General features: G+C 39.0%; 2 protein-coding genes across 5 annotated transcripts; both read left to right on the top strand.

The window, feature by feature from the left end:
* Nucleotides 1-308: 308 nt before the first annotated feature.
* On the top strand, nt 309-3757 carry LOC105392498 (facilitated trehalose transporter Tret1). Its single transcript, XM_011564129.3, has 3 exons — nt 309-520; nt 1762-1897; nt 2242-3757. The coding sequence occupies exons 1-3, from the start codon at nt 497-499 to the stop codon at nt 3534-3536; spliced, it is 1455 nt and encodes a 484-aa protein (XP_011562431.3). The 5' UTR covers nt 309-496; the 3' UTR covers nt 3537-3757.
* A 112-nt stretch (nt 3758-3869) lies between these two features.
* Nucleotides 3870-14367, top strand: LOC105392487 (kinesin-like protein KIF18A). 4 transcript variants are annotated; one of them, XM_048628986.1, is made up of 8 exons: nt 3870-4862; nt 4972-5190; nt 5439-5644; nt 5800-6104; nt 9559-9740; nt 10428-11361; nt 11814-11948; nt 12860-14367. In XM_048628986.1, exons 1-8 carry the CDS (start codon nt 4299-4301, stop codon nt 12925-12927), a joined length of 2613 nt encoding a protein of 870 aa, XP_048484943.1. In that variant the 5' UTR covers nt 3870-4298; the 3' UTR covers nt 12928-14367. The 4 variants fall into 4 exon arrangements, with proteins under 4 accessions (XP_048484943.1, XP_048484942.1, XP_048484944.1 ...); XM_048628985.1 differs by having other exon boundaries at nt 12848-14367; XM_048628987.1 differs by having other exon boundaries at nt 12844-14367.
* The last annotated feature ends 6074 nt before the right edge of the window (nt 14368-20441 follow it).

Here is a 20441-nt window from a genome sequence, read left to right as displayed (position 1 = left end):
TAATTGCTTGTGAGTGAGCGGCAGATGCTTTTGATCTTTTGGCAGATAAAGAGAGTATATATTATATAACCCAGATAACGTTTCTAAAATACAGGCAGGTAAGATATCTGTCTAAAACAAAGAGGAAATGCTATCCTACGGTATCAGCGAGTGATACGTAACGAAGTTTTTATTGCAGGTATTAACTAATCACCTGTATAGTAACTGGTTGTCAATAAAGGATAAAAAATAAAGTTTCCGTACAATACCACGTTATCTTGTCAATCATAAAGGAAATGTAAACATAGACATCTCAATTCTCAAAAAGTATGAGTAGTTATTCTAGTCCAAGCTATTGTAAGTTTCACAAGTGCCACAGTTGATAGTAGTTCGGTGCATAATATTTTGAATGGGTACCTAGATCCAAATAATTATCTAGGACGGTATACCTAGCTAATTATTGAAAGTACCTAGGTACCTGCCAACTACCTAATTTGAAGTTTAATAAACAGTGGAAATGGTGTCTCCTTTCATCAAACAGGTGCTACACTTTAACTTATTTAACGGATAAATTAACTTATAATCTGTGTGAATCTGTGAAATTATAGAAGTATAGTGCGACAAACTTATCTGTTCCGGTGAGAGCGAACTAAATTGATCCATATCTCATTACGTACTTATGAATTGTATATTGTTAAAGATCAATTAACAATACGAGAAAACATAAAATCTTATAGAATGAAGAAATATTAGACATTTATGTGAATTCTCACCGGAACAGATAAGTTTGTGGCACTGTAATTGGGTATTCAAATGGTATACTTACTCGATGCTTATAGTGTGAATCATGCTGATTATTGCAAAAATTAAACTCGATAAGAGTCGGGCTCGTGCAAGAAGGGTTACGATTGTACCATTACATATATTATTAAACATAACTTATAGTAACTACTACAATGTTTTTTCTTAATTAACTTTAATATTTTTTTTATATATTTTTTTAACTTTAATATGTATAAAAAACAAAGTTAGTAATTCTGCAGTTTGTTACAGGACTTTAATTAGTTAATTACTTATATCTAGTTTTCAGATTTTTCTCTCAACCTGTAAGCAGTATTGATTTTTAATAAAACTGTTAATGGACCGTTCAGAGTCTGCATGACAATTTAGTATCTGAGATTAAAAAACAGACTGTAGACGGTTGATTTCTTGACAGCTTCAAGGGTATAGTAGTAGTAGTAGTACTTAATAGTCAATTAAAATATCTCTACCTATTCCCGAGACGGCAATGAAAGTTATCATATAACTGCCAGTTTCAATAACTCTGACTGGTAGTTAGTTTCATACGATTTTCACAGTTTTATGTGTAACTTTAAATGTGGCAAAATATTAGAAATATAAGTAACTATTAGAGTTATTGAAACTGGTGGTAAGGGTACCGTTGTTGCTCAGTCTTCAGTCGTCAGCCTTTCCCATTTCCATCCAACCAAATTTTATTCAATGCTTTTGTGAATAAAATAAGCTTCAGGGCCTCGAGTGCGAGTTTTTTCACCTATTGAGAAGTGAAATCGAAAACGCAAATTTGTATGTCGCCAGTATAAATAATGTACTCTGTGTATGTCGCGAAACTAGTACAGCTACTTACCGCTGAGTGGCGGATCCCCCGCGCCATACTAATTTGCGTTTTCGATTTCACTTCTCGATAGGTGGCTGACATATAACTGCAGCGCTGATTATGTCAGTACCGCACTTAAAGTAATTAAACATTGTTTCTTGTTTCAGTGCTGGGCTGTAGCAGGGGTGCAGTTGAACTACGTGGCGCAGGGCATGATGCTGAGCTTCCCCGCCAGCTTGCTGCCTGCCCTCAAAGATCCAGCGTCCACCATCAAGGTGGACCTACAATCTGCTTCTTTTCTAGGTAAGTTTCTGCTCCTTCCCGTGGTTGCGGAGACTGCCTAACTATTTACAAGTTTATTATGTGGTAGTGGTATATAAAGATACGCCGTATACGTATAAGATATTAAGCCGTATAAAGGCAGCATACTGTTTGCAGCACTCCTTGGGATAGAATAACACCTTATTTACAATTTAATGTGCGCATGATTCTGATGATAACTTTCCATCTGGCTAAGAGGCTATCATGTGGTTGGTAGGTGTGCCAGGCATTCCATTAGTGTCTAGGTACTTAAACATTATCATTATCACCATCATCAGTGTTATGATCCGCTCTCCCATGTAGTTTAAATAATAATTTTGTTTCAGCATCGTGTGTGGGACTAGCAGCAACATTAGGGTTCTTAGGCTCATCGTCACTGATGAACGTATTAGGACGCAAGCTGACTTTCGGCGCTGCGCTACTTCCTGCTATCATCGGTTGGGGTATTATCTTCTTCGCAAATAGCGTTCCCTTGTTGATAGCTGGTCGCTTGCTGACCGGTGTGACGGGGGGCGCCACCATCACGCTGGGGGCCATCATCATCGGTGAGTTCACCGACCCCAAGTACCGCGGAGTGTTCCTAAACCTCAACACGGTGTCCGCCGGCCTCGGCACCATGATGCTCCACATCGCCGGACATTACTTCCACTGGCGAACAGCCGCGCTCATCTCATTGGTTCCACTATCCGCCGCCTTCTGCAATTTGCTAACTTGGCCCGAGAGCCCGGCCTGGCTCGCGTCTAAAAATAGATATGCAGACGGAGAAAAGGCGTTTTACTGGCTCAGAGGGAAAGATGAGGATTCCGTGAAAGAGTTTGAGGCAGTGGTCCGGGCACAGAAGGAGAGGATGGCGCAGTTCCCTGAAACACTGACGTGCAGTGATGACATAGTGGAATTTTTCAAGAAATTTACTAGAAAGGATTTTTTGAAGCCGATTTCGATCGTATTCATAGGATTTCTGCTCCTGGAGGGCAGCGGCCGGCACACGTTCCCCGCCTTCGCAATCGACTTCATCGGAGATGTCAGCGGCGACCACTCACAAACATTCCTCTACACCATGTGTATGGACGTCATCACCGCCGCTAGCGCCCTGATGGCCACCTACTTAGTGAAGGTCATGAAACGAAGGACTCTATTGTTCTGCAGCGGAATTTCCTCTGTGGTTATTCTACTTAGTGTAAGTTTGTATTTATATTTGGTATCGCTGGGGGTATTAGCGAACGATAAAGCTTGGATTCCTCTGATATTGCTGGTGGCGTACTTTGTGGTGTCCAACTTGGGGTGCACTTCGATTCCGCTGGGTCTCCTGGGTGAGGTGCTGCCGCTCCCGCACCGCGGCGCCGGCACCGCCGTGTCGGGCATCGCCTTCTCCTTCAACCTGTTCCTGGCCATGCAGGCCACGCCCCTTCTCATGGCCACTGTCAACACATACGGCACGTTCACCGCCTACGCTCTAGTCATGATCTTCACTCTAGTCATCATGTACATGATCCTGCCAGAGACTAAGAACAGAACCCTGCAGGAAATTGAAGACTATTTCAACCATGGAAAATTCCTCGATGAAAAACCGCACCCTAGTGATGATGAGGTGAAAATGAAAATGCTGAATAGACAACCATAAACGTATCAGATTGTGTGATGAGTGATGAGTAAATAAATAAATGATAATATTTTATCCTTGCATTCATGTACAACAAGCATTAGATACGTAAATCCCTAGACAAATCCTACCTAATAAAAACAAAAACTACTTAACTATGTATACAAAACCTGTAGATAATAATTATGATGTAAATTAGCTAACTAACTACTGTGATAATGATAATAAACTTCTTGAACTGATGTGATTTTCGCTTTAACTCACCCTAACTCACGCTCATCATTACCATACATACAGCCTGGGAAATAAGAATAGAAAAGGGAAATGTAAACCGTATAGTTATTACACGACCGTACACTTATATACAAGATTGTAAATCAACCAATATCTTATTTCTACATTATTTATATAGTAGTATTACTGATAAATGTACCTATTTACTATTACTTATTTAATCTTTTTTACCACACTGTACACTATCGAGGGTCATCATTCTGAGGAAACTAATAACTGAACGGACCCTCAATCGCGCCGCGACTCTATGGAATGTCACATTCAAACCGTCAAACAAATGGATATTTGAATTCTGACATTTCTGACGGTTAAAAATTCAATTCAAGCAAGCCAAAGCCAAACAAACTTTTTGCTTCGGTGTTTTAAATTGGATTATCATTATTATTTGTGAAAACAACAAATTTTATTTGGAATGGTGTCATTCTAATGATTGTGCTTGTGAATTTGGTGTGAATATTTGATATTTATCTTGGAAACTACTTTAGTAAGATGGTGAAGGTGGAACGAAATCCCCGCCTAGGCGCGCTGGGCGGCCCCAAGGCGCGGGGCCAGGGCTCCGTGCCTTCTCGTAGCGGTTCCACCCAGAACATGGCCGCTAATATTAAAGTGGTAGTGCGAGTGCGGCCTCCCAATCCCAAGGAGATGGAGTTGAACAGCCGCGTCGTCATCGACGTGGTGGACGACCGGATGCTGGTGTTCGACCCCAAGGAGGAACAGCTTCCGTTCTACCACCAAGGAGTCCAACAACCCAACCGGAACTTTCTCAAACGTCCAAACAAGGAGTTAAAATTTGTGTTCGACAACGTTTGCGGCGTCAACTCCAGTAATCAAGATGTATTTGAGACCACAACTAAGGATATCTTGGCGTCCCTCATGGATGGTTACAATTGCTCGGTATTTGTCTATGGTGCCACAGGAGCCGGTAAAACGTTCACAATGATTGGCACTCAAGAAAACCCCGGCATCACATACTTGACCATGGAGCACCTGTTCTATTCCATGAACTCTTTTGAAAAAGAAAGAGAGTTTGACATATCAGTGTCCTATATTGAGGTATGTTATTTAATTTAATTCATGGTATGAACTAAACTTTATTTACTACTATCAGTATAAATCATCATTGCTGATAAGTACCCCCTCACTATTTAAATTTCCATTACAGGTTTACAATGAAAATGTATTTGACTTGCTAAAGCCATCGAAGACCCCTCTTCAACTCAGAGAAGACAACAAATATGGAGTGATGGTCGCCGGCATCACTCTAAAATCTATCAAAACTTCAGAGGAATTGCTGAGCATGCTAGAGAGTGGGAACAAGAACCGAACCCAGCACCCCACGGACGCTAATGCTGAGAGTTCCAGGAGCCATGCCGTCTTCCAGGTCAGATTTCACTTACACTTCTGAAAAAAATTGCATGAGGTATGGTTAAAGACTGTACCAGCATAATCTAATCATATTTTAATGTTTTTCAATTAAATTGCTTATGTTACAGTTAGCACAAGGTTTAAGACCACTTTCTTACAAACACATATTTTTCTAATAAAATACCTACATAAATTAATGAACACAAAAAAAAATTATTAAGGCCTTTTACCAGTTTTCACTAATAAACAATGAACACTTTCCAGGTATACATTACAATGAGGTACAGAATCAGCAGTCAGGTGCGTATGGTGAAGCTGTCCATGATAGACCTGGCGGGGAGCGAGCGAGCCTCGGCCACGGGCTGCGTGGGCCAGCGCTTCAAGGAAGGAGCCAACATCAACCGCAGCTTACTGTCCCTTGGCAACTGCATTAACAAGCTAGCTGATGGTGGCAGCTACGTACCTTACAGGTTAGTTCTAATGTGCTCTGATCACTCTAAGTTATGTTGAATTTAAAAGAATCATTTGCAATCTTACCTTGTTTTGGTTCGCACATTCGTGGATATTTCTATTTATACATCTCACTAGTACTATTGTATAAGAACTAACATAAACAAATTTTCAGGGACTCGAAATTAACCCGTCTACTAAAAGACAGCCTTGGGGGCAATTGCAAAACGGTTATGATTGCTAATGTATCACCATCCAGCTTGAGCTACGAAGACACATACAATACTCTGAAATATGCCGCCCGAGCCAACAAGATCCAGCTCAGCATAAAGAAAAACATTGTAGACGGTGATGTTCGACACTCGCAGTATGTGAAACTGAATGAAGAACTGAAAAAGAAGGTTAAAGAACTGGAGGCGAAGCTTTCACTGTCCAGTTTGAAGACAGTGGCTAGGGAAGCCGACTTGGTGAAGGAAAAAGGTAAGGTTCTTTTATATATATCGCGGGCTTCATGGCAAAGGGGCGTAAGCGCAAAAAATCGATTTTGCGTTTTTCATGCCAATCGATTCCTATACTAGTAATACACGTTCTGTAATTTTTTTGAAATGTTCAGTTAACTAGATTTTGAGATATTCATAAATAACATAAAGGCGTATACGATGTATCAATAATTTTGTGTCGTGTCAAAAAGGCGTATAGACGGCGTATAAACATCAGTAGGACGCATTTCAATAATTTCGCCATGTCAGAGAGGCGTATAGACGGCGTATAAGAATCAGTGGGGCGCATTCAAATAATTATCGCCATGTCATATAGACGTATGTGCATTTTTTTTAACAAAATAAAATGACAATATGCTTTCACTGTTGATATTGATGCCTAGTCCTTTCCAGTCCAGAGTTTTAATACATCTTCCAATGCATCACGGAACAGCATCGGAGAAATTACGTCCTCTTCCCTCACGCCCCTTTGCCTATGGATAGATCTTGTGGCTGGTTCTATACTTGGACAGTAATCGTTTCAGTGTCATTAGGCACTTCAGCGCCTCGATGTATCGTCAATCTATTGGACATGTCGCAGGCAACTGGTTTAATCTCCTGTTTGATTGAACCACTAGCCCGTTCATTGGATGGCGCTGTTCAGTTGTATGACTAGGCCGAACGTTGATTGTACAAGCGTCACAAAACGTCCAACTAGTTAGCTGACTTAAAATCAGTCAGGTAGTGAATAAAACAAATATGGCGTCTAACAGCTAACAGCTGACACAAAAAGCACCTATATTGTTAGTTTTTTGCAAATAAATTCGCTTTAAAGTGCGTTATTTGTGTTAAAATAGTGTGCCAACATGGATTTACCTATTATTACGCCGCGGGCGGATAGTTTCAAAGAAAAAAAGTGGCGAAACTGGATAATTATGAACAACAATCTGAAGGAACGTTAATTGTTATTGTTTAGTTAATTTGTGAGATAAGAGCTTTGTAACATAGTCTTTTTGTTGACTCTTGTCTGGTGATGCTCACCCTAACCAGACATTACAAAGTTGCTATACTATATCCCATTCAACGACTTTGCTGAATGACGTTCAGTCAAGACGTCGAACGTTACAATCAACGACTTGACGAGTTGTCCTTTAGTCATACAACTGAATAGCGCCATCCAATGAACGGGCTAGTGGTTCAATCAAACAGGAGATTAAACCAGTTGCCTGCGACATACATATCTGCAAGGATGCCAGAACAGCCCAGATCTCGACAGAGTAAAAATTTTCGTAGTCTACGAAAGCTAGGCACAGAGGCCGATTATATTCTTCCTTCTTCTGTATAATCTGCCGAACTGTGTGTATGTGGTCTACGGTGCTATAACCCCCACGAAATTCGGCATGCTCCAGCGGCTGAAATTCATCAAATCAAGTCTCGTGATGACTGTTATAAATGTACATAAACATCTTATTCACGTGGTCAAGAGTGTGATCAGTCTATAGGTTTTTAAGAGCAAATTTGTCTCCTTTCTTGAAAAACAATAGACCTACACATCTGGGGTTCTGGCTGTTGCGGCGCATGTGAAGCGTACAATCGTGCATTCCGGCTCAGATTCGACGATTCTGCTATGGCTGGTTGTCAATTTTTTCGTTAGGGTCCCTTCAAGTCGCCTGGCAAAGACATTCGATCCCCGGTTTTGTTTAATAGCTTCTTCAATCCGGAGTGTGTTAAACCACTGGAGGTCACGATGAAAATAGCCTTGCGTATCATTTTGTTGAGAGCCTCTAGTTCTGACGGAATGGTCCAGCACATGCCGTTTGGTCTCCGTAAGTCCAAGAGTCCCCCCTGAAAGCTTAGACTTCCTTCCCGTGTTTTACATTGCACAGAACCTAGTGCCATCTTTCTGTATTGCATTGATCACGTCGTTGCAGTGGTCTGGCGCAGAGTTGGTCAGAGGGTGGACTTCATCAGTCGCCGTTCTTCAAGCTTTAGGTCGATATTCAGAGTTCCTCTGAGTATACGGTGATTAAACCGACCTGAGATATCTGAATATGTGCCTCTTAATCAGTCATGATGATGAAATCGATTTCATTTTTCGTGACAGAGTCCGACTTGCACCAGGTCCACCTTCTTTGGGGCTTCTTTTTGAAGAAAGAGTTCATCAAGGAAAGCCCCTGCATTCTGCGAAGTTCCAGCCTCAGCCCTCTGTCATTTCTTTATGGAGTTTTTTGAGTTTATGTTCACTTAATTAAGAGTAAATTTTGTTTTAACAGTAATTCTTGTTTTATTTTGTACTCTTATTGTTTCTAATAAATTATTCTGTGTTTTTTACAGCTTTACTATGTATTAAATAGTTACTTAAATAGATTGTTATTTTTTTAAAGGCGTATCATCTCTCTTAAATTGAGAACATCCGTTAAATTACGCCATGGCAAAGGGGCGTATGAAATTCGAAAAAAATAGAAGCAGTTACATTTTTGGTTATATTTTGCTATCAGTATATTAAATGATTTAAGTGTAAAACAAATAAAATATATATAATATAATTGGATAACAAATAAAAAAGTTTGTTTATACGCCCATTATTCCTATACATAATATGATAAAAAAAGGATAGCAATACAATAATTTCCGTCAAGGCAGATAGACGTATACGCCATAAAGTGTACTTAAAGCATAGATATTATAAAAATTTAGTTTTAATTAAAACAAAAAATAATTAACTAAGGTATATGCAAAATTATAGCAAGCTAGATTACTTATTTAAAAAGTTATGATGTTTTTTTGCTCTCCTGAAAAGTAGGGTCGATGCGCATACGCCCCTTTGCCATGAAGCCCGCGATATCTTGTTATTTCATGTAAAATGATACTCATCATGAGATCATGAGACATTGAATACTTTCAATCTTTAAATTCCCCAGTATTTAGGCTCAGGCTAGATGATTTCATAGATAAGATTGTAGATAAAACTTTTATTACCTTCATTACCATAACACAAACCTAATAAAACTTACTCTACAATGCAATACCCACTCTATCTCCAAAGCCTATCTTGAATGGTGTCGTGGTTATTTACCCTGACTGCTATGCGGTAGGTCCCGGGTTTGATTCCCTGCCGGGCAGATATTTGTTTAAAGACATTTGTATTTGATAAAGATATTTGTACTTGTACTGTATTAAATTTGTCTTGGTTGATATGTATGTAACAGGTACCTGTGTAGATGTAGGTATCAGCTGTTCGATACCCATTACAAGCCCTGCCTTGTCGATCGGATCGGATGGCGTATGATAGATATTCTATTCTATTCTGGTAGGGGGCGAAGTTCCTGTACGTGGCTCTCTCGAGTGGAACCTTTGTACATATCGCCTCGATTTCAGCTCAGCCAGCCTAGCTCCTGAGCTAGGCTGGCTAGTATGCGAGATATCTCCACATATTAACTATAATTATTCCACAGCAACCAAGGACTGGCGTCGTCGCATCCTAGACGAGGAGCGGTCGCTCTCCGCTCTTGAAAGCCAGCTGTTGTCGCTCATGTCGTGCCAGCGGGTGCTGGCGCTGCGGCACCGCCTGCGCACTCGCGCCTTCAGCCACGTGGTCGACCTCGCGCACCGCTCGTCCAGCGATGGGATGGAGCAGGTTGGTGACTTGTTACCTAATGAAATGAAAAGTGATATATGTATGAAATTATTTTTTTTCGACGACCGAATGGCATAGTGGTTAGTTACCCTGACTACTGAGCCGATGGTCCCGGGTTCGATTCCCGGCTGGGGCAGATATTTGTTTAAATACAGATATTTGTTCTCGGGTCTTGGATGTGCCCGTAAAATGGCAATAGGCCCGCCCCCTATTACATTGGGACTAACATAACACTCTGGCGAAAAGTGGGTGCAGCAATGCACCTCTGCCTACCCCGCAAGGGAGTACATTAGAACGAAGCGTGAGTGCGTGTTTTTTTTTTCTTAGCGTTTCGTTGATGAACACAGTTTGTTCAGTTAAATTAGCGTCAGTCGCTGATTGACAAAATGCGCCTGACCTACTATGTAAGCAAATCGTACCAACATTTAGGAGGCTCCTTTTGGCCATCCTAGCTACTAGAGTACCTATGTTACCTTATAAGTACATTCGCCAATTTGGCTAACGAACACCGACGCCTTTTAGCGACACGCCTTTACGCGCCAGTATTTTGCAAAAGCAAGCAAGTCCACGAAGGTGAAACGTCGTAAATGTGTGCAGCGTACGCAATCTAGTTATTACGTTCCATGTTTGCGACACATTTACGTAGGAGGTATATACCAAGCTTTAGAAGATTCGTCTTTGTTCCAGGTATGCACGGAGGACATCCCGCGGCAGGAGCGCGCGGCCGAGAGCTACATGAAGCAGTCCGTGCAGCTCGACACCAAGATCCTCGCCGCCTGGGGCCGCTACAGCGACTGCCGCAAGAAGATGGACATCCTGTGCACACAGGCACTAGCCAACTGCCCGGAGTTAGACGACTTCGTCAAACTGATCAAACTGCAGAGCCAAATGCGACAAACCGAAGCCAAGGATAAACTGAACAAGAAGCTATTAGTGATTGAGAACGACGAAATTAACGCGTTCGCTGACTACATGTGCGAGATGCCGAGCATGCTCAAAAAGCTCTATCTCACTTTGAAAGGCTACGACAAAGCTACCCCGGCGCTGACTAGCGAGTACCTCGACATCATGAGGAAAGCCAAGTCGGCTAAAGCAATCTCGTGGTCGGACGACGACAGCGAATCCTGTGACGCACACTTCAAGTTTCTCACGACTCTCGACTTGGACAAGCCTTGTAGCATTCCCGACTTTAATCTCACAAGGAATAAGGAAGAAATTATTAATTCGACAATTGATATTGTGACGGATAGCGACGACCTAACTGACATAGAAAACCGGGAGCCAGTCGTCGAGTGTGGCATGAAGCGCAAGGGAACTCCAATCAAGCTTGCGAATAACGAAACCATAATCATTGACGACTCATTCGAAGCTCTAGACACCACGAGGACCATGTCATCGGCTAAAAAGATAAAAAAAGATATTGGCGACATCGCTCCCGACGTAGAAAACTACGCAAGTGTCATTGACCCAAAAGATTTGAACTCGACATTCGTCCTGGCTGGGAAAATGGAGGCGTTGAAGAAGTTTCCCATTAAATCCGAGCCCATCCAGCCAGTCAAGAAAGGACTTTCTGACAGGACGAACACAATGCAAAGGACAGTCACCTTCGGCGACAACAAAGGTAATAATTATTTATTTAATAAGACCAGTGTAAGGAATAACGTTATATGTATAGTTAGATAGATAGAGTACCTACTCTTTATACGTACACCGATAAATAATTACATTACATAATATTTTACATAACATTTTATTGGTTTATAGTCACAAAATTATATATAAAAATATGTATTGTAATAAATAGGTATTGTAGTCTTATTGACTCAAAATCAATTCAGCCGTCCAACATTTATTACTTACACAAGCCGATTACTTAACACCTTTGCTTACATATTACACACACAACCCACGCACCACCTCTAACCCACCAATAATTCTACCAGCAAAACCCGTGAAGCCGGTGATCGATCACTTATCTGCCGGTGATCGATCACTTATCTAACTTACCTTTGCTTACATATATTATCCTACACAACCCACACCCCAGCACTAACCCACCAATCATCCCACCAGCGAGACCCGTGAAGCCGGTGATTGGCAAGGCGGTGGCGTTCCGGCGGCCGGCGGCGCCCGCGCCCGCCACGGGCTCTGGGGGCTTCGGGTCGACACTATCGCGGGACGGCACGCCGCTGCAGAGGAATGTGCAAGGTTCGTACTTATAAATGAATATTTTATCGTTTACAGTCCAACTATAAAGTCCTGAAAACGGAAGTGGATCCTACCTAATTGTTAAAAACCGTAGTTAATCGATCTATTATATTTATTAAAGCAAAAATCCGTTAAAAATCCATTACCCATCGGTATTTTATTTTTAAAATGTTTGATATTAAATGAACAATGATAAAAAGTCTTAGTAAAATCGCACTCTTTATTGTCAGGACTTTATAGTTCGACTGTACCTAGCTAAACCAAAATCTTTGTAGTGATGTAATTGTAATCTAATGCCGAGTTAAACTCATCATCAAGTTTAAAATACCTATGATTTACTGTCCACAATTGACAATCAATATCTACAAACCACTGATAGATATAATTTAAATTTAGAACAGAATTTAACGTAACTTTATTTTGTCTAACTATATTCATTTACTAACCTATGTTTTTGTTTTGTTTGTCTTTTTACTTACTGGTGAAGGTATTAAAAATCTAGCCTACCCCGTAAAAAAGTACAAAGTTATCAAGATGTTCAATCATTATTTCATAAAAGCGAGCAAGGCATTGCCTAATAGATGTATTATGTGACGAGTATATCAAGGCAGTATCTCATTGTATTTGTATTAATGCACTCTAATCTTCCCAAATAAGTTTGTTTATGCCTAAAAGTTCGTTCCTCGTTGTTTATCTGACTCATCGCATCACACATTTCCCCCTAACGGAAGTAAACTTGCCCCAAACTTTCACTAAACTTCCCCATTATACGGCGCAATCCCCAAACAAAATTCGTGTTTCTAATAAACTAACATTTCCATTCCATGTTCGTGTTGTGACGTCTGACTAACAACTAATAGAGATGCGATCGAAGACGAATGTAACTGAAAAACAGTCAGTGGGTTTTAAAGCTGTTCGCGCGAGGGAGAGAGTCCAGACGCACCCCTACTCCCGACCCAACGCCTTCAGCCGCCGGTGACTTCCAGAACATTCCACCATGTGACCTAGAACATACAAGAAGAACCGAAGACATTTAGCATAGGCTGTATACTTAATAGTAAGTATGGTAACTGACTGAAGGTTTGTATTTATTTTTATTTTTTTCTTTTATACGACTAAATTAAGGTCTATAGATATTGATATGTTATTGTTAATGTACATTTTAATCAAGCATAGGAAAGGAAATAAAAGGATATTAATGGATGTTAATTAGGTTTCAGAGCACCGAAATCGTTTTCATACGTGAAATGCGCATAAAACACGATTATCGGTGTTACTGTTTTATGATCAAAAATTCACTTTATTGCGGACCGGTAAAGTATTTTTTGGGCTGTATTATTGATTGATAATAATTATGTATAAGTAAAGGTTATTGCTTTGTAAAATTACGTCAAACCTTCGGCCGAATATGTTTTAGAAATGGTTTTTAGCTTTGCGTGTTAGCTTTTAAAATAACTTTAACTTGTTTAGCTTTAATTTACTGTAAGAGAATTTTCTAATAAGTATACTTTACTAGTTAATATATTTTAGCTTCGAGAAAGCATTTTGAAACCTTAGTTCCCTAATGATGCCGATGCAGTGAATTTCATTCCGCATTAGGTACTTTTAACTGATTATGATTATAGCAATAACAATTATCAGATTTTGAAACTGCTTATGGATTTGTGTTTTATTATTTTTATATTTACGTAAGAAATGTAGTTTGTAAAGAATTTGTCAATGCCTTTTTAAGAATCTTACCTAAGCCATAAGCCCTCGAGTCCACTGAATTGACGACCTAAGGCATTTAGTGGTTTGACGAGGAAGGCAGAGGTCGTGGTGCTACTTGGGAGTGGCCTTATGTGTCTATGCCGCTTACGGCATGAGGTGGCATCAGAAGGGCTAGCACGGAGCGCATAATAAAGACGTGACAAGAGTTTTGCATCGCGCTCACTCACATCGCACAGCCTCAAGAGCGAGCGCGACGGAGAACTCTTGTCACGTCTTAACAGTGCCCTGTGCTACAGGGGCAGAACGAGTTTTCGCACCGTCACTACGAACCGTTTCTATTAACTTGTTGTGAGCGTCTTGTCGCGTCGACCCACCAAAGAATCCAATAAAAACTGTGCTTAAATCTCATGTCGCCCGCGGCCTACTGACCTTAAGGACTTCCAACCGGTAAATCTTCAGTCGTTTCTGCCAGCAGTAGGTACCTATGTGACTGAATAGGTCTTCACGTCTTCCGAAAACCATAATCAGCTCTATAAAAGGCAAGACTGTTCCAACTAAACAATAATGTTTGACTGATGATGTATTTTAATGTAACTTTACTAATTTTATAAATGATTGTATTTTTGTAAATTTATTAATGATACCTAATGCCTATGATATTGCTAATGATTGTGTGATAGTAAATGATTAATAAAGACCATTGTTTGTATCGAAAGTATTTCAATTCCTTGCATTGAAATTAGTCTAATAAAAGCCAGATGGCTTCTGATTCTGACATGCCTCACATTCACACAGGTCTCGTACTCGTTGATGTGATAATAATGAATGACTAACGAATCAGCTCACAGCTCATTACTCACTCAGGGAGGCGGCAATTCCCGGTAAATCGCACGGTTCCCGCCATTTTTGTAGGAATCGCAGGGAATCAAATAAACGGTGAAGAAGGCTAATTTTCCGTGCGAGCGCGCGACAAGAAGCAAGCGATAGCTTCGAAATTAACTCTGGAGTGGCTGCGCTATAATGGGCCTCCTAGAGATTGCAGAGGGTGAAGGTTGTATCTGTGATCAAGCTGAAGTCAAGACAACTTAAGGGTCCGCAATAGGCAATCGAGGGTTGGCATTGTCATAGAATTATGTAGTAAATGATGCTCTACAGCCTTGAAAAAAATCACACAGGTAGCCGAAGAGTCTAGCTAGGTGCTGAATCATTCGAATTTAAGTAAATGCTTATGGATAACTGTAAATTAATTACGAAAAACCAGTAAATCACACTCCCGTATTGTAACAACTGTGTCGTAATTATCAAGAATTTTCATATGATTCTTATCAAATTATAAAGATAAATGCTTGGACTAGGCGCTAAATACCTTGTTTTTTAATAAACACACACCTATTTTGTGTAAATTAATCCGAAACTTGAGCAATTTTTTTCCCTCAAATCTTCATACAAATATCTATGGCGGCTTTCTGTGTTATAAAATCATAAACACAAGCGACGTTTGACTCAGTCGGCCGGTGGCCTCCAAAGAAGGGTCACGTCGGTTTAGGCGGCACTGACAGCTCGCGATCTAATTGTGTACAGACACAAAATCACTGCACATTGGTTGTCATTGCACTTTTTCCACTTTTATGACACCAACATAATTTGATTTGAAATTGAGGAAGCATAATGCTTATACTATATTCAATAAATTAAATGATAATGTTTTTTATTAGTTAAGTCCATGGTACTTTTTGATTAAATTATAATTATTAATGCCTAACTAAAACTCACTAATATAAAATTAAAATTAAACTAAAAAGAAGATGCTGGCCAGATCGCTGCCACTGTCGGGTAGGGTACCCAAGACGCTGGCCGCGTTACCCCGCTATATAGCGATGCTTAGCCTTTGTGATAGGTAAGTGCCAGCCCTAGGGTCCCTTGAGACTTCTATTAGTCTGCTGCTGATTTCTTTAAAAAGCTGACGTGCCTCCCCACGGCCCTGGGATGAGGAGCAGGAATATAGTGAATGGATCTAAGTGATGACAATACGTAGGAAGATTAGGTTAGGATTCAAAAACACAGTCTCATGGTGCTGGTTGAGGCATGGTCTCGTGAGGATCTGATGAGGGCAGTAACACGGAGGTGACTGAATTTTATTTCAAAGATTTAATAGCTAAAAGCATCGAGTTTGGGCGCGGTGGTAGCTCAGTCGGGTAAGCGCCCGCTTCTCACGCAAGAGATGCGGGTTCGAATCACGGCGCTGACATGTACCAATGAGTTCTTTTAACTTAAGTACAATGTATACCATCGCTCTAACGGTTAAGGAAAACATCGTGAGGAAACCTGCATATCTAGATTTAGCACATCTAGATATGTGAACCCACCAACCCGCAGTGGACCAGCGTGGTGGGAAATGGTTCAAGCTTAGGAAGGCAGTTTAGACCTTGGGGATATGCACAAAGGTTCCACTTGAGAGAGCCAGGTGCAGGTACTTACACCCCCACAGAGAATAGAATAGAATCGAGTTTGGGCTATTAAGTGGGCAGTTCTTCTTTTTAACCTACATAACTGTGTCTCCACCAGTTGTGAGGAAAATATCATGAGTTTTACAAATATTTATTTATTTATTTATATTTCAACGTGCATTGTACTAAAAACACAACGGCTGTGAACGTTTACAAAAATATAAATTTATATTTTTGTATTTAAAATTACGTTACAGAGTGGTAAATCCGCGTGACAGAGGTGTATTTCATACGAATCTTGGCTGTCTCCTGCCACTTCATCCTGCGTATATTTCATAATGTTAGAAAAAAAATATATGACGAGATAAAATATAAAATTTTATTTAAACTCCAGAAGGTATTACTTATTTAGTAAAACAAAATATATATTTTTAAAATATTTCTGAAATATTTAAAAAAATTGTTGAAAAATTGTCTCTCACTACCCAATGTTTTAGTAGTTACACTCTGTCACATAGGTTGCCATTTAAAATATTTGTTTGAGCCACTCGTCCTTATTGCCATCGATCAGAGTTTAAGATCTCCTTTTCCCCCTTGGTAAGATTTCCTCTTAGAGATCCAGACACCGCGTATCGGCCACCCGCAAAGTGTGACAGGAGGTGCGTGTGTTTATTCGGCGACAGCTTCGTCACGTAGGTAATTGTTAAAATAAAATATATTTAAATTATTATTTTGTTATTTACTCATTGGTAATAACGATTACTTTGCAATCAACATGTGAATAATACATTTTATGTTACTGTTTAAATACTATTCGACTTTGCAATACATTTTACCCCTCTGTCACACGACAAATCTGTCACATTCTTACCAAACACTCCAACCTGAGGATATTCATCAACGAAAAATTGAAGAGAAACTACACGTTTTGGTTAAAGTACGAAGCGAAAGGAACGTCCAATACACTTGCGCTGCAGTAATAAAAAGTTTCGTTAGTGAAAAAGGTGATTTCGTGCTATTGTTCTCAAGAACAGACGATGAATGTGGTAGACTGTTTAATATGGTGGAGATTGATTTATCGGATGTTTGATGATCACATTAAAGTCCTTCCAGCTTCTAAGGTAATTAAAAAAGTAAAAAAAATAGTTTTTCAAGTTCTAAGAGCCACTTCTGTACTTTCGAAATATGGCTGATTAAAACTTTAAGAAATTACGTAATTTTTGTTATATTACTTAAATTTTAGTTTGTCGAAAATATTATTTGTGCAGATAAACATTAATTTATGTAGTTGGAACAAATTTGTCCTTTAAGTTCCTGAAATACGGATATTTCAGTCTCCAGAGGTTCTCAAGTGTGATTTTAATTAGTTATACTAATTATAAAGATATCTCCAGTTAATTCTTTGACTAAATTGAAACCATAATGATTTATATGTAAGTTACTAAATTATTCTTATTAAATAAAACTGTTTTATTCCAAAACCCTGCCTAATATTTAATAGAATAACAACTCTGTCACATCGTTTACCACTTTGTAACGATTGATGTCTCCTGGTAGTCAACTTATTTTTGGTCGTTTATATGTTATGTTATAAATTTTGGAACTGCAACTTGCAACTTTGGAAAAATCATATTAAATTTAGTAATTGATGTTAACGTCTATGCTGTTAATTTTTTACTGTAATTAGCAGCGAAAAAATATTTATAACAAAAACAAGCTTCATTTTAGCTGAAATTGTGACAGAGTGGTAATAACTACTTAATAAATATTTTGTTATTACTAAAAATCCATTCCTTCATATGTTTTCTAAAATGGTATTTTGTTTATTAACGTATCAAAAAAGTTTCATTTCAAACGACGAAGACTATCTCGTTAAAAAAAAATAAAAGACAATGTGACGAAGGTGTAATTTTTTGTGCCTTATCCACGTATTATGTCCTTAAAATATTGAAAAAATTGGTAAACTACGCGGCCAACCACCTTTTTCGATAGAATAGACATGAAGCTATCATAAAAATGATAAGAGTTCACCAAAAAGCTATAGTTTTTTTTTTCGAATTTGGGATAATTTTTTACTCATTATGTAGGTTAAAAAGAAGAACTGCCCAAGTATGTTTTTCAAAGAGAGAGAGAAGGATATTTTAGGTTTCCTCTGGATTAGTTAGGTTTACTGGGTTTACTAAATTCATTCGTAACGTAAAATTGTCAATGACGGAATTTCTTCTATAGACAGTAGCCACTAATAAAAACAACGATATATGGCGTGATTTGCAAAAGTACCTATCTAGTCAACCTGCCACGGGGTGACTTCGGTGGGTAACTCAGAATAATACTAATTATATGTTATTGCATCAATAATAAAAAAATCAAGAAAATATTCAAAGTTTCCATCCTCGCTTTTCACGCACACAAATCACAAACTCATGCCTTGTTCTAGGAGCAGGGTCTACCCTGGTGCATTTCCATGATCACTTTTCATTAACGTCCCACCGGTTTCGATGCTCAGCGGAATAGCACCATTAGTTAACCATTATTATTCTGAGATATCATCACTTCTTATTCTGAGTTACCCAACATAAAATCACGCCATCTATTGAAATCATTTTTTAAATTAGGATTTGTCTATGGTGTGGTCCCCGAATTTAAGGGTAAAAGCCAAATAATTATATTTTAACCTTTTTTTATACCTATTATATTAAAAGACCTATTCAACGATACCCTACCTACACCATCAAAATAACCGGAAAAAATATCAGCCCCAATTTAATTGTATGGGAGAGGGAGTACCCCAATTTTTTTTGGGTACTCCTCATATCTATGCGAAATATCAGCTTGATATCTTTACCCGTTTCTGAGAAAAAGGGCAGTGACAGACAGTCAGTCAGACAGACGGACAACAAAGAGATCTTATAACGGTTGCTTTTTTCCTTTTAAGGTACGAAACTCTAAAAATATGAAAAAATATTATTCTGCCACCAAAAAATATACTTACAAACATACATACATACAATCAAAAAACATTACTCTCCTCCTTCGGCAGTCGGGTTAAAACAAGTGAGACTGATTCTGAACTTTTGTTCTACGAGTTTTAAAAATTAACCAAAAAAAACCTTTATCATAGAAACTTTGTTGACACGTGACTTTTTACCATGGAAAACGAATTTTTTTTTTCGCGTTTTTGCAAAACTCGTAGAACTAAAGTTGTTCAGAATGACCCCTTGAGTCATCCCCTTTCGGCTTAGTATACCCTTAGTATAACTTATTATCTACACTTTAATACCTGTAGTTACCTTTCTACAAGTAAATACCACATTTGTTTAGAAATCTAATCGGGTTCCGAGTATGGAGAAAAGTGGCACCCCTATTAATTTCTACTCTTTCCTGGTGCTTACCAGTGTAATTAAAAATTAAACTTACCCTCAAATCACTACTTGAAAATAATTGTCAATAAAGTTGGCGAGTAAAAGTTTATCGACCCACTGTGCAAACTTACATGTGTGCGTGTCACTGCGTGTGCTGTGTGAAGAGCATTGAAAACCCAAAATTGGCGCGGCACGTCACCCTGTACGGGCCCTTAAGTACATGCCAAAATACATGATCCTCTAAAATTTCAATATAAATAAAAAGATAAGTAGTTACAGTGAAACTATAAAGTCCTGAAATTAATGTTTGAGGAACTGTTGTGTTAACTGCTGGAGATCCTTATGTTAATAAATAAATAAATAAACTAAAATTTTCAGGAGTCTGGCACCATTAGAAAAGAAACATAAAAGTCATAACAATTGTTTATGTCAATAGGCGGTTGGCTGTTTTTTTGAATTTTCTTATTAATTATAAGGATAATCTAGATAAAAGCAACAATTTACGCTTGGTTGCAATTAGGAAGGTGAAGAAAAATATTCGTAGTCAAGCTAGTGAAGTTATTTATCGAGTTTTAATACAATGTTTAGCGGAACATCAAGCTGGACACATTTTGTCGAATTTGGAGGATGTTTACGCTCGTACAGCGTCTATGACGGGTATGTAGCATTGTACAAATTGTAATAACTCATTTTTTATTAGTACCAACGCTTCATTTATCGATAAACCTAAGTTTAGAGCCCAAGTCGAACATTGTTTAGGTACATACCACTGATTGTAGGTTTCATCTGGTTTCATTTGAGTCAAACCTTAACATTTTGATACTTGAAGATATATGTTTGTATGCATTGACATATATATTACTAGCGTAAGGACAGGGCCTCCCACTCAAAAAAATGGCACCCGCGCGTTGGCCCTAAAATCGTAATTTTAGGGCCAACGCTCCTCAGTCGACAGTTGTCTGTGGCCGAGAGAT

The sequence above is a fragment of the Plutella xylostella genome, chromosome 22 (assembly GCF_932276165.1).
Source record: "Plutella xylostella chromosome 22, ilPluXylo3.1, whole genome shotgun sequence".
In the NCBI taxonomy this organism is placed as follows: domain Eukaryota; kingdom Metazoa; phylum Arthropoda; class Insecta; order Lepidoptera; family Plutellidae; genus Plutella; species Plutella xylostella.
The sequence above is the reverse complement of the archived record's forward strand: the minus strand, read 5'-3'. Positions and strand labels throughout refer to the sequence as shown.

What these genes read in the sequence shown, in the direction of transcription:
- LOC105392487 (XM_048628984.1), top strand. Translation starts at nt 4,299, where the DNA reads ATGGTGAAGGTGGAACGAAATCCCCGCCTAGGCGCGCTGGGCGGCCCC. An exon ending in GGAGCCATGCCGTCTTCCAG is followed by an intron (nt 5,191 to 5,438) that starts GTCAGATTTCAC and finishes AACACTTTCCAG; the next exon opens with GTATACATTACAATGAGGTA. An exon ending in GGCAGCTACGTACCTTACAG is followed by an intron (nt 5,645 to 5,799) that starts GTTAGTTCTAAT and finishes ACAAATTTTCAG; the next exon opens with GGACTCGAAATTAACCCGTC.
- LOC105392498 (XM_011564129.3), top strand. Translation starts at nt 497, where the DNA reads ATGGTGTCTCCTTTCATCAAACAG. An exon ending in TGTCTCCTTTCATCAAACAG is followed by an intron (nt 521 to 1,761) that starts GTGCTACACTTT and finishes TTCTTGTTTCAG; the next exon opens with TGCTGGGCTGTAGCAGGGGT. An exon ending in ACAATCTGCTTCTTTTCTAG is followed by an intron (nt 1,898 to 2,241) that starts GTAAGTTTCTGC and finishes ATTTTGTTTCAG; the next exon opens with CATCGTGTGTGGGACTAGCA.